The sequence below is a fragment of the Gambusia affinis genome, linkage group LG03 (assembly GCF_019740435.1).
Source record: "Gambusia affinis linkage group LG03, SWU_Gaff_1.0, whole genome shotgun sequence".
Lineage (NCBI taxonomy): Eukaryota > Metazoa > Chordata > Actinopteri > Cyprinodontiformes > Poeciliidae > Gambusia > Gambusia affinis.
This window is the reverse complement of record NC_057870.1, coordinates 18,062,507-18,076,409: the sequence shown is the minus strand read 5'-3', so window position 1 is coordinate 18,076,409 and position 13,903 is coordinate 18,062,507. Positions and strand designations below refer to the sequence as shown.

General features: G+C 40.0%; 2 protein-coding genes across 2 annotated transcripts in view; one reads left to right on the top strand and one right to left on the bottom strand.

Annotated features, from left to right (window-relative positions):
• Window positions 1-594: 594 nt before the first annotated feature.
• Window positions 595-7,784, top strand: LOC122827458 (chondroitin sulfate N-acetylgalactosaminyltransferase 1-like). Its single transcript, XM_044110456.1, has 10 exons — window positions 595-632; window positions 1,668-2,159; window positions 2,253-2,353; window positions 3,152-3,330; window positions 4,027-4,243; window positions 4,396-4,497; window positions 5,488-5,669; window positions 5,801-5,895; window positions 5,972-6,053; window positions 7,111-7,784. The coding sequence occupies exons 2-10, from the start codon at window positions 1,797-1,799 to the stop codon at window positions 7,389-7,391; spliced, it is 1,602 nt and encodes a 533-aa protein (XP_043966391.1). The 5' UTR covers window positions 595-632; window positions 1,668-1,796; the 3' UTR covers window positions 7,392-7,784.
• Window positions 7,785-11,077: 3,293 nt separating this feature from the next.
• The window catches only part of sh2b3 (SH2B adaptor protein 3), a 56,284-nt gene continuing 53,458 nt past the window's right edge, over window positions 11,078-13,903 (bottom strand). The window contains exons 6-8 of the mRNA XM_044110444.1: window positions 13,671-13,885; window positions 13,381-13,558; window positions 11,078-12,423 (exon numbers count right to left, since the gene is read on the bottom strand). Coding sequence (XP_043966379.1) covers window positions 12,059-12,423; window positions 13,381-13,558; window positions 13,671-13,885 — 758 coding nt within the window. The 3' untranslated portion in view covers window positions 11,078-12,058. The remainder of the gene's footprint in view (window positions 12,424-13,380; window positions 13,559-13,670; window positions 13,886-13,903) is intronic.

Sequence of the window (13,903 nt, the reverse complement as noted above, 5' to 3'; positions counted from 1 at the left end):
CCGTCTATCCGCAGTTCAAGCAAGAAGCCAAAAGAAGCGAGACTGGAGGTCATGGAGGTCAATGGTCGACCCCAGAGGCCACCGGCTGACTCCAGTGGTGAGGAAACAGGGGTGACATGACACTTTACATGTACTTCAAGCGGTTTGTCACTGATGAAATGCTCCAGGAGGCTGCAGACCAAACAAACATGTATAGTGTTAAAAAGGAGATGGAGCTGATTCTAGGCACGTATTTGTATATGGGTCTTGTTCAGATGCCTTCAGAGCCAACTGGGAGATGGAAACAAAGCATCCTGCAGTTTGTGATGTGATGTCTAGATCGTTTTCTGAAATTACTGACCCTAATTCACTTTCAGGACAACCTGAGTGCATCTGATGATGCAAAAAAAAAAAAAAAAGACAAATTGCTCAAGCTGTGACTGCAGGGTGAGCAGGGAAGTGGAGAGGGAGGCGCTGGAGAAAGGTGGAGACTGAGTGGAGGAAGGATCAGTTTACTCCAGCGAGGTCACTTCAACATTTACTTTCAAAGACCTGCTTCACCATTTCCTCCTGAAGACACAGTCTACCAAAAAGGTTCTAAAGTTAAATTGTTTCTGACTATTGATTCTTCTCTTTGGGATGCACCTAAGTTGGTGAGTACAAATTTGATATTTCTCCGTTATTAATTTGATTGGATTTGTGTTCACTTAATGCTTTGGTTACTCACTAAAAACTTATTCTAGGCAAATGCAAGAGAAAACTTTAAAACCTGACAGCCAAGGAGAAAAGCTTAGCAAACTATGAAGAAGTTTTACATGTTTTTCAGTCTGAAAGATCTGTAAATTTTATGCTGTAACAGTGTTTTGTAGGTCATGACTGCTAGAAAGTTTGTGTAAATCCGCCTTCACACACACTTGCACACACACACACTTGTGGGGAAATATAAGCAAGTCATTCATGAAAATGCCCTCTACCTGAGAAATAAAGAGCCAACTGTGTTGTGAATAAACTGATCATGACAAGACGCACCCTCTGTAAGGTGGAGGCGCTTACAGAGAGATGCTTGTTTCTGTCCCCCTTTCGCTTTGCATCATGTTAAAGGTAAGGTCAGAGTGTTTCTCTGCATTTTATAGCAGCAAACCCAGCAGTCAGATTGCGACTGAATTGTGACTTGAGGTGAAAATAAATGTCTTCAATGCAGACCTGAGTTCACCCTGTGTGTGCTGCTTCTTCTGTGGAGTTTTAGAGAGTCATGTGAATTTGTACTTGTGGTTTCTACACATCCTCAAGTCAAATGTTCTCGCTTTTAAGGCGCCAAATTTCCAGAGTATTAAAATTTGACTTTTCTGAGAATTTCAGTATATAAGGAAAAAACCCAGAATGATGCTATGGGAGGAGAAATGTTTTAAATGTGGAACCTGAAAGATAGATGTATGGACGGACAAATGGATGGATGAACAGATGGTTGGATGGATGATAAATGGATAATAAATGGATGTATGGAGGGCGGGCTGACTGACTGATGGATGAACAGGTGATTGGATGGATGGATGGATGAACACGTGGATGGATGGATGATTGGATGAACTAATGTTTGGATGGATGGACAAAAGCAGCTCATGTGATTATTATAACAGCTGAAACAAGTTTTCTTCCTCCTGTCGTTTCGTCTACTTCTCATCTTGCAGTGAAGTTGGCGATTGGATCAGAACCAGCTGAACCAGTCACTGAGACCCAGTGACTGCAGCAGGTGAACATGAGCGCGGCTGTTTTCCGTCTCTTTAAGCGTTTCTAAATAACTTCAGACACAATCCAGCATGTTAAGACGGTGGCTGCTGGCGCTGATGGCCCGGATTGGCCTCATCACGTCTGGCTGCTGCTGCTTTCTGCTACTCTTCTACCTGCTGGGCTGTAAACCTTCATCTCACAGCAAACACCCGTCTCTGCTGTGGCCTGAAGGGTCCACCAGTAAGGAGGGGTACCTGGCCCTGCTGCAGGAGAGAGAGGACTCTCACAGACACTACATCAGCAGTCTGACGAAGCAGATAGCGGAGCTGAAGGTAGCTCTGGAGGAGAGAACGCAGCAGCTTCAGGAGTCCCTGGAGAAGGCGAAAAGTAAAGGGATTCTGCCTCAGGGTCTGGAGAGTCTGCACAATACCCCTACAAAGTCTGACCTCAAGGTAGGAAAACACACTTCTGGATGATTTATCAATGTGAGCTGGTAAAGAAGGAAGGAAATACATCATATAAATGCTATGCATTGTGTCCTTCAGGAGTTCTTCCGCTCCCAGCTGAACCAGGCAGAGGTGAGCTCAGGTGTGGAGCTGCCCAACGAATATGCACTGATCCCTTTTGATACCTTCACCCTGCAGACGTGAGTACAGCTGTGCAGTCAGGGCTCCATCAGTATAAAACGTGAGATCATGTGTCAGATGTTTCTCCAGATGAACAGAAACAAAACTGAAGTTATCTTTGGACCAAATGAGGAGCGAATTAGAGTCAGTGTCATTAGAGCTAGAAACCAGAGTCCAGGCCTGAAATCTGGGAACGGTAATGAACTCTGACCTGAACATTCAGAGCCACACAAAGACAGTTACAAAGTCAGCCCTCTATCACCTGAAGAACATGTCCAGGATTAAACCACTAATATTCAATCTTTAGTTTATTTTTAGTCGCCTTGATTACTGCAATAGTGTCTTACAGGTCTACCTAACAAATCATGTAGCTCAGAGAATAGACTTTAAAATACTGTTGTTAGTTCATAAATCATTGAACAGTTTAGCACCACAATACATTAAAGATCTGCTGTTGTTGTGTCAACATTCCAGACTTTCAGGTTTTATGGTTTTGGTTTGCTCTGCATCCCCAGAACCAGAACCAAACATGCATAGAACAAGCATTCAGCTTCTATGCACCAAAAATCTAGAACAAACTTCCATAAAAATGCAAAACAGCCCGGACACCGAGTGCCTTTAAATAAAGACTTAAAACTCACCGGTTTAGAATTACTTTTGATTAGCAGTAAGTGAATCATTGATCAACATATTTGACGTGTATTGATGATTTTGTTTATGGAATTTAACTAAATGTGATGTTGCTTGTTTCATAATTGGTGACTGTACTGAAATATGCTGTACAAATAAAAGCAACGTGACGTTCTGGCGCCGCTCAGGATTTACCAGCTGGAAACCGGGCTGACGAAACATCCGGCCGAGAGACCCACGAGGAGAGACCGCAGAGACGAGCTGATCGGGACGGTGGAGACGGCGCTGCACGTCCTGAACGGACCCCAGCAGCATGCAGACGACACCAGGAGGAAACACACCTACTCCCCTTCAGACTTCATACAGGGTGAAAAACTATGAACTCACTAAGAATTCAAGTCACTGAAATAAAACACAAGGCAACGGAAAAATCTGCAACACAAAAATCTGTTTTTCCGCTTATTTTATATGCAACCAGCCTGCGGTTTTTAGCTAAAAGAAGAAGTATTATCATATTGAAAAAAACGATGGTGAGTTTTCTTTTGCATGGGAACCAAATCTGGTGTAAACTCACTTTATAGATTTTGGATTTCCTTTAATTCACAGAGAATTAAAATCTTTAAGTCTGAACATCTATTGACAGAAAGCATCTCTGGATAGCAGCGGTGGGCACACATCTAATGCGCTAATAGTGGAGCTAATTTTGGGTTTATTGTGTTAGCATTCGAAAACATTTAGCCCAAGTAATTTCCCTAAATTTAATTTTCTGAAAAATCTAGCTAGCTAATTAAAAACGTGGGAGTTCTGGATTGAGCATATTTACAGAAAATATTTTCTTTTTTTATCTTAAATGAAAAATGTATATATTTTTTGTAATTTGGCTTAATTATTGGTCAAAGTATGTGTAGCCTACTCCAGTGAAGAATCGATTGTTTCTAAAATTAGTTGACGATTCTGAACCAGATTAATCCGATTAATCGTTTCGGCCGTAGTTCCTTCCACAGTTCCTTCCTGTGTGGGTTAAAAAGGGATCTGTGGAAGAATATTTAGTTTTTTGTCTCAGGTTTGACTCGCACTGAGCGGACCAGAGGGACGGTCTACGAGCTGACGTTCAAAGGCGACGGCCCACAGAACTTCGCTCAGCTCGTCCTCTTCAGGCCGTTTGGGCCTCTGATGAAGGTGAAGAGTGACGGTGTAAACACACACGGCATCATCATCAACATAATCGTGCCGCTGTCCGGGAGAGTGGACGCCTTCAAGCAGTTCATGATCAACTTCAGGTAACATCTGGAGGTGGACGAACAAAACTCTGGCGGTTGACCTGAGAGATCTGGGCGAAAGCTCGTTTCTACGAATGAACAAGTTAGTTAAGGAAAAAATGGTTGTAAACCATGCGGCATAAATCTGTTCTTGTTTTGTTTGTTTGGTTCAGGGACGTTTGCGTCCAACATGACAGCCGGGTTCACCTCACTGTGGTCTACTTTGGTCAAGATCAGATCGACCAGGTGAAGGCTGTGCTGGATCAGATCACCAGGTAATATTGATGATCAGTTATTCTATTCAATATTTTGACAGTTAGTCAATTCATCGGATAAAAAGAATTAGCACATTCTACAGATTTCTTAATAACCCAGTGCATCATTTATGCATTTTTTATTTGAGCTCTTGATCATCTGCAGCAAATGATGCATCTGCAGCTTAAACAAGACTTCCTACATCAACATGTGAAAAGTTCATCCCTTTCTGCTTGTGACTGGCTGATCTGGCTGTTTTATGGGTTAACCAATAAAAAATTGAACAGCAAAAGCTGCTTATCTTTTTTTTTTTTTTTTTTTTTTTTAAACTAAATTTTAACCAGGTGGAGCTAAAACTATGCTGGAGTTCTGGGTAAAACAAATCTTGAATGCAAAATGTTAAAATTTTGTGTACAGTTTTTGGGTTAATTACAGCTCTGAGTGAGTTGCACATTTAGAAAACGGCACATTTTTGGGTCTGTATTCTCCAGTTAACGATCAATTACTAAATTAGTTGTTTCAATAATTAATTCAGCAATAATTATTCCGATTAATCGTTTCAGCCTTGATCTGTTTTGATGTTCAGTTTAAAATTAACATAATGCACTAAGCTTATGTATTGCTTTATGAATCTTAACCTGTCTAATCTGACAAACCTGCTGCACTGCGTGTGACAAGCATCGCACAACGCATGTTTTTAAAAGCTCGTGTGGCATTCTTTATTATATTAATAAGAAAATACAAACTCATTATGAAGCTAACTGACCTTGAATAAAAATGGTTTATTCTGTGTTTACCAACACAACTAACTTGATTTTTAGAAGACCTGCAGAAAACCTTCTATTTTAAGGTTTTTAGTCTTTAATGCAGGGACTTTTCCACGTTGGACTGCCTATTTCATGTTGGCATTCATAAACTAATAAAAATGGAAGAGAAAGCTTGAAAGAAAATGAAGACCTTGCAGCTGTGTAATTAGGAAGCGATGGCAGAAGTTTTGTCCTGTGTCTCAGAGAGACCCGGTTCAGGAGTTTCACCTTGATCCAGATGAATGAGGAGTTTTCTCGCGGCCGAGGCCTCGACGTCGGCGCCAGGGCCTGGAGACAGCGGCAGAACGTCCTGCTCTTCTTCTGTGACGTCGACGTCCACTTCACACCAGACTTCCTGACTTCCTGCCGCTTGAACGCAGAAGCTGGTGAGAGCGAACCAGAAGACGTTCTGCCATTTCTCCCGATGTTTGTTCTGCACACTCTCTCTTCCAAACACATTGTTAGTTTCTCATCAGTAGCTACCCATAATGCTTTACTGCATGGTTCGTTCTTGTAGGTAAAAAAGTGTACTACCCTGTGCTCTTCAGCCAGTACAACCCATCCATCATCTACAGCAATAACACACACATTCCCTCTATAAAACAACAACTGGTGGGTAAAATGGGACAAAGTTTTCATTCTGATGGAGAAAAAAATGGATGATTTAAATCTCTTTCTTCTGTTTCAGGTGATAAAAAATGAAAATGGATTCTGGCGGGACTTTGGATTTGGCATGACATGCCAGTACCGATCAGACTTTATCAACATTGGTAAGATACATCCAGATGTTTATATTTAAATTATTTAGTAATTGTAGATAGTAATATATTTTTCATAAATATTCTGCCAAAATTAATTGTAAGAGAGGTAATTAAATTATCAGTAGCGTTTCATTATAAAAACAACTGAAAATCTACAGTAGAAATATACTTTTAATGTCAGAGTTTGTTTTTCATTAAGTTAAAGGAGATTGGTTTATATTCTTTGCCGTCTTCAGCTGGCAAAAATATAGCAAGAACTGAGAATATATTAGAATAAAAAAAACATTTTCAGAATTTTATCAGAGATCAGTAAAACAACAACCTAATGAATGTTGATTTTAGATTTTCTGTCTTCAGCTTCTTATAATAAAAAAAAAAAACACCTCAAAAATGTACCCTTTAAACTAATTTGAATAATTCACAGAGTTTATTGCAATGTTTGTTTATTAGAATCAGTTAGAATGTACAGTACAGACCAAAAGTTTGGACACACTTTCTAATTGAATCCAATTAGAAAGTGAATCCAATTCACTTTCTAATCTATGATTGAATTGAAAATAAATTGAAATAAATTATTTCTTTGTAACTTGAGACATTTGTTGTGAATTGGCAATATAGAAATAAACTAAATTGAACTGAATTAAAACAAAATGCAAAACCGACAAAACCTTTGAATGAGTTGTTAACCTGAATATCTAAAAAATGATTATTATGGTTACACAAAAACTTTTGTATCACAATCAAAACACAAATTGCCATTAAAATAACTGTTTTACTGCACCTGATCATTCAAAACCATACATTACCTCCACTTTCCAGACAAAATTTTTTTTATAATTTTTGCTGTATACTTGCTACATCTTATTTTGTTGTCTTTTCATTCAAACTCTAAAAACATTGGATTGTAAGGTCAGGTAGAAACTACATACTGACACCGTTTATTTTTGTATTTTTACATCATTCAGTAGATTTTCTGCTCTGGAAGAGACCAGTAGCTGTTGTTTGAGGATCACCAGGTTTATATTTAATTTAATAATACATCAAATTGTTCTAATCTCGCTGACAGGTGGGTTTGACCGCAGCATCAGAGGCTGGGGGCTGGAAGACGTCCACCTGTACAGGAAGTATCTCCACAGCAAGCTGATGGTGGTTCGAGCTCCGTCCAGAGGCCTCTTCCACCTGTGGCACGAGAAGAGCTGTGCAGATGAACTTCCTCCAGACAAATACAAGATGTGCATGCAAACCAAAGCCATGAGCGAGGCCTCTCACGGCCAGCTGGGGGCGCTCCTCTTCAAACAGGAGATAGAGCTCCACCTAAACTCCCAGAAACAGAGCAGAGAGATCTGATGTGGACATTCAGACAGCATGTAAAGGCCAACTGAAGGCTGAAGTTCCATGCTTTTATTTTGGTAACATTCCGTATAACGTATCTATAGCAACAGAGCTACTGGAGAAGGTTAACTGCAAAGAGAGCAAAAGGTTAATAGCAAGAAAAACACATAAAAGGCAACTTAAATTGAAGCTTCTGTCAATAAGGGAACAAGGAAATGGTGATTGAAGTTTATTTAAGTTTTTTTATTTTGTGACTACGGTACTTAATGATTCATGAAAAGAATTGTATCAATGTAACGAGTTGTGCTTCACTAAGTGTAAAAAAACATTGGGATTTTTATTTCTTTTGTTTAGCTCTTACAGGGGTTGATTACAAGGGTGGTTTTAATAAATCATCATTTACCATCAGTTCTAGCCTTCTCTAAGTTGACTGAATGCAAAGATACATGTGTGAAATATATATATATGTGTGTGTGTGTATATACACATATGTACCCCCCTGAGATAACTCTGGCCCCCAAATTTAAAAGTCTAGCTCCACCACTGACAACTTGTAAAACTGATCATTCTAAATAAGAAACCACACAACCATTAATTTCTACACAGCTAACCACAAATGTAAATGTCCAAACTAACTGTACACTCACGAAATTATATCACAGTGTCGTAACTTTGATGATGTCCCCTGAAGGATTTAATAACATACTTATAAAAATGTGAGGATATTGTTTATGCACTTCATGGTTTAGAATAAAGCATATATATATATAAAAATTAAAAAAAAACTTTTATTTTTATATTTAAAAGAGAGAAATATTCAGTTTAACACAATGCCAAGCATGGGAATAAAAATAAAAACAAGCAAACACTCAGGATATTTTTTTGGTTAGGTTTATTTTAAAAAAGTCAAATATACAGTTGATATATATATATATTTATATATTTAATATAATTTAAATGCTCATAACTGAAAGGGATGCCGACACAATAGAAGGTGTGAGAAGCTGCTGTGGACATTGATGCGTTGATGTGAAATGTTTACAGTGCGAAGTTAACAGACAGGATGAACAGTATTCAGAACACATTACATTCATCAACTGGATGAAATCAGCAATACGACGGGAAGGGGAGGCGATCAGGGCTAATGACACCTTGATAACACTTTAAGGTTGTATAGAAGTATAGAAAAATAAAACAAAATCTGGGAGCTGTGGTTGTTATGCAGCAAGGTTTCTGTTTGAATTTGACTGTTTTTGGTCTATAAGCGGATATATAAGCACCTAATTCTTCCGTTCAGCGTGGTGTGAATGAAGCATCTTTCATTTATTGCACGGCACGATCACACCCTGAGCTCTGGAGGAGGGGAAAAAGCAACAGCAGCTTTCTGGCAAAGGCACAGTCACTCTCCCAGGAATAATAATAATAATAATTATAAAAAAAGACATTAACTAAGAAGAGTGAGAGAGGATACGAGACTGGTGCTCAGAATAGTTTTCTTCTTCTTCTTCTTTTTATTTTTTGCTTTTACCGTTGCTCTGCTTTAGCAGAAATGAAACAGGTGACGAAGGAATCTGTTCAGACACATAAAGGCAGGAAGAACAACCGTACGTTTGCCAAAAACATCCTTGTTTTTGTTCCCCTTAAAAGATGTCAGTCTAGATCATAACACAGGACGCAACAACCATTAAGTAAACCAACAAATGTTAACTTTGGTAGAAAAAAAATAACTAAAAAAGCTGGTCTATTACTCCAAAAACTATCAAAGCCAAGAGGGAAAACGAAACAGGAAGCTGCAGAGAAAGACACACCAAACTTTAGGCGCAAGTTTACTGTGAGCAAATGTAAAATAATCTGCTGAAGTTAGTGTTAAAGCGAAGTTAGAAGACTTCCCAAACTCATCCCGCTGCGAGTGGATGTGAAAGTTACAGATAATCTTTGACTTCTCTTAAGTTTGGGATGGAGAATGATGGAGAACTTTGGGTTTTGGTTAAAGGCTTCGTTCACTAAAACGCACACCTGAGTTGCTTATTGTGGTCAAAATGATGGTTTTAAACCTTTTATAAAGGCACCTTTACTTATTAATGTTAGTGGTTCAGCAACTTCCCACGCCACATTTAAACACCTTTTCAAACTCTGTTTACAAAACTTTCCTTTTAAAAATATATAACAATCGATTAGAAAATACATCTAGTGTAAAAAAAACAACAACAAAAAAAAAAAACATGACTCTTTGCAACCCTTTTGGTTTCAGCTGCTGTGGTGAAGTGAGAGAAAATACAAAGAATTAATGCTATAAGTGTAAAAACGTAAAGCTAAGACACACATCGCTGCTACCAGAATGGAGAAAGGTGCCTGAAACTGGAGAGGGGAAATGTGGTTGTAGCAGCCGAGCTGCGTCACCGAAAGCCAAACGTCTGTGTTAGAAAGAGGACAAATCATGTAGACTGATTCAGTCCGATCATTGTTTCTGTCTGGAAGTGCTGCGGTGTATTCCCTCACTGTATGCCACAAAAACAAGAAACTGGAGTCAACTTCTTCACGGATCAGTAGAAGTCTTTAAGGGACGAGATAACTGTCCCTTTAAGACGGGTATCTCATCTTTAAGGGACGAGATAACTGTCCCTTTAAGACAGGTTATCTCACCTTTAAGGGACGAGATAACTGTCCCTTTAAGACGGGTTATCTCATCTTTAAGGGACGAGATAACTGTCCCTTTAAGACGGGTATCTCATCTTCAAGGGACGAGATAACTGTCCCTTTAAGACAGGTTATCTCACCTTTAAGGGACGAGATAACTGTCCCTTTAAGACGGGTTATCTCACCTTTAAGGGATGAGATAACTGTCCCTTTAAGACGGGTATCTCATCTTCAAGGGACGAGATAACTGTCCCTTTAAGACGGGTATCTCATCTTCAAGGGACGAGATAACTGTCCCTTTAAGACGGGTATCTCATCTTCAAGGGACGAGATAACTGTCCCTTTAAGACAGGTTATCTCACCTTTAAGGGGCAGATAACTGTCCCTTTAAGCAGGTTATCTCACCTTTGGATGAGATAACTGTCCTCATCTTCAGTATCAATTTAATGAACATGTAATAATTTATACAGTACTTCAAACTAACTTTTTATGCCAGACAGAGATAGCTCAGGTAAAATCAACTTCTTTATGGAAAGAGTAAAGTCGTAAAATTCTTCCATTAAAAACAAAACAAAAAAAACAACAAAAAAAAAACACAATAAAACTAAAGATGTAGTTTTAAAATTACGATTTTGTTTTTCAGCATTCCAAACCAGTAGCGCCTGGCTGACAACACAAAGTAGGCTAAAATATTTTTTAAAAAGCAGCACATCCCCCGCTCTAATCTGAAGAGATTAGGATCGGGGTGGACGGCGATGCAAAGTCATTTCTAATGTTAAATCTAGTTTAAAATGCCACTTCTGTAATCATTTATCTATTTTAACATGGTAGTTTACAAGCTGCTGATATAAATAATGAGGAGTTTATAATGGAGGTGTAGAGAGAAAAATATCCTAGATGCTGTTCTTAGATTTTTTTTTATCTTGTAGTTCCTCAAGGAAGAACCAATCAGAAACCAGCTAAAATTAGTGATATTCAATCAAACGAGAATCTAGTCTAGAAATGAAGACGTCGCTCTTATTTCCTTTTATCCAAGTCTGGAAAACAGTGAAACGTCTCACCACTAATGCATAAGAGTCATTTATTGGACAGGTGAGATTAAACTGATTCAGAGATTTCTCGAAGAATAAACAGCTTTTTGTCAGAAATGATCATTTCTCAGGTTTCTGCAGCAGAATGTCGGGCCAACGTTAAAATCCAGGTTTTAACGTTTTCTAAGCCTCAAGTTTTTGGCTGTATGTTGGTAAAACTTTCACTGTCACTCCAGTTTGTTTGATTTTGTGGCATTTTCTTTAATTCATCATCATCTTGTTGACATAATTTCTTAGCGGTTCATTTTGCTCATCTCACATCCAGACTCGGATCACAAACTCAGCTTCAGCCGACATGGAAATCCTTAATCCCGTTTCTTTTTTTTAACAGTGATCTAGTTTCCAGAACTACCTCTTGTCTCCTTTTTAATTTTTTTTTTTTTCTACAAAAGATTGCGTGTATGGAAAAAATACACAAAGTGTACAAAGTGCACTGAAAGTGATGCGCACTTAGATTCTTAATAATGAACAAAGAGGAAGAGCAGAATGTGATCCCACGAGGAAAAGGAGTGCAGCTTGGTTTGTGTCGAAAGGTGGAGGTTTTCCTCCGCTTTGGGAACTTTGTGCGGAAAGTTTATGCCCTAAGTTTTTCCCAGAAGGAGCGCACAGTGATTTCCCATCATTTCAGAAATTACATCAAGTGCACTAACAAGAAAATCACAACAGGTGTTAATAAACTTTCTCTCTTTCGTCGATCGAAAACAAGATTAATCATCGTCGTCAACACTCTTATCAAAGTCCAAAAATACATTCACTGTGGACACTGGAGGTTCTGAGGGTGAGGCAAACTTGTTTTTTTTGTTTGTTTGTTTTTTTTTGCGTTTTTTGCATTTGTCTGTCTTGTTCGGATTCGTTCCCCCGTGTTCGTCGGCCTCGTTTTCATCCCGATGAAGGCGACGCTTTTCACCCGAGCGATCGTCACGACCGCGTCTTCATGGCCGGCCGAGCGGAGGGTCAGAGCAACATGTACTGGTTGTCAATCGCCCGCTTGCGACTGCGGTCGGGCTCCAGTTCGTAGTCCGAGTCCCGCTGAGGGATGATGGGAGTGTGAGGGTTGGGGCTGCGCAGCAGGGGCCGCCTCCCCACCGACTCGCTCCGGCGCAGGTGGGCGGGCGCCGACGGCGCGGGCTCCGGGGTCGGGACGGCGCGGCCGAACTGGGAGAAGGAGCCGGGGCTGGAGGTGGAGGTGGTGCTGGCGGGGGACGGGGAGAAGGCGGGGGGCTGGCTGGGGCTGCGGGCCAGGCTGCAGCGAGCCAAGCTGGGCTCGGAGCTCCACCGATGGAGGGAGAAGGGGACGAGGAGCGCGCCGGAGAGCTGGCCTGAGGAGCAGAGACAGGAAATGAGCCAAGGAGTCAACTCATCCCACCGCTCATCATTTATTGTGATAAACATCCTAGAAGAATTTTGATTCATTGTTTCCATGATACATTCAAATGTATGTTTAAAACCCCCCAAACTGTCCACATCATCAGGGTTATTTACTTACTGTTTTCTCAAAATGGGATTAAATGCAGTCATTGTGTAACAAATACAAATTCTTTGTCCTAAAAAAGCTTCATTACAAATGGGAATGTCTGTCAGTAACAGTGTTTGTGTTTATGAGGTTATAATTACTCTGTCATGACGTTTGTATCGCTAAAGGAAGGCTGCGTTATTCAAATTTAGACAATAAATTGCCTATTTTTTATTTTCAAATTATTTATTTGTATTTTTTTCCATCTATTTCTAACACTGTATATAAAACTTTAGTTGAAAAAAAATTCTGAACAATTAATAAACTAATCAATTACTAAAATAATTGGACCGGATTTCATAATGTCTTGTATTTTAACTTTAACTTTTTAATTTTGACACATTGCAAACACAAACTTCAATGAATTTTATTTGGATTTTATGAAATAGTTCCCTGTTAGTTCTCTAGAGATTTGGGGCCATATGAAATCAGGTGGATTATTTCCCAAATTCAACTGACTTTTATTTTTCTACACTGCATTTTAACCAGAATTATTAACTCTACAGCAACGTCACATTACTGTATTAAAATGTTTATTTTCTTAATTAAATTCCTTTTTAAATTGTTTGCATCTTTTAATGCATTTCTAACATTGCACAAAAAGGCTTTCGGGGTTAAATGAAAAATCTGCAGAATTGCCAATTTCTTTTATCCAACTAATTGGTAAAATGATTGATTATTATAATAACTGTTAGTTGCAGCCCTTGTCTCAGCCCGTATTGGATATTAAATAAAATCATTATTGTCCCAGTAAGAGGCTCACCCTGTGAGGGGGGGGTGGAGCCGGCCAGGACGAAGCTGGACAGAGTGACGGCTCCGGCTGCTCCGCACTCCAGCGGGATGGGGTAGAGGCGGAAGTGGCTGAGCATGTCCATGACGGAGGGGAAGCGCAGGTGCTGCACCCTGCATTGACCCCATTCGTTCAGAGAGAGGCGCAGATGCTGCAAGAGGAAAACCAGAAAAACAACCAAACTCTTATTTAAAACATGAAGAAGAAGAAGCAGCAGCAACAGCTCATTATGCCTCCAGCTGCAGACGGTCAGCCGTGTTCACCTTTGCTTTTCCCTGGTAGTTGAACGTGAGGACGAAGTCTCCCCTCCGCGTCTCGCTCTGCCGGACCAGAAACACGCCGTGGCCCTCGGGTCCGGAGCTCTGGACCAGGTGGGCTGCCTTGACCCGAGAGATGGGGCCGTGAAACCAGGGGAAAGAAACCAGGAAGTCATCGGCTTTCTGGATGACCTGCTCAGGGAGGGCGAAGGTGACGGGGCCTGGAGAGACAAAAGGAA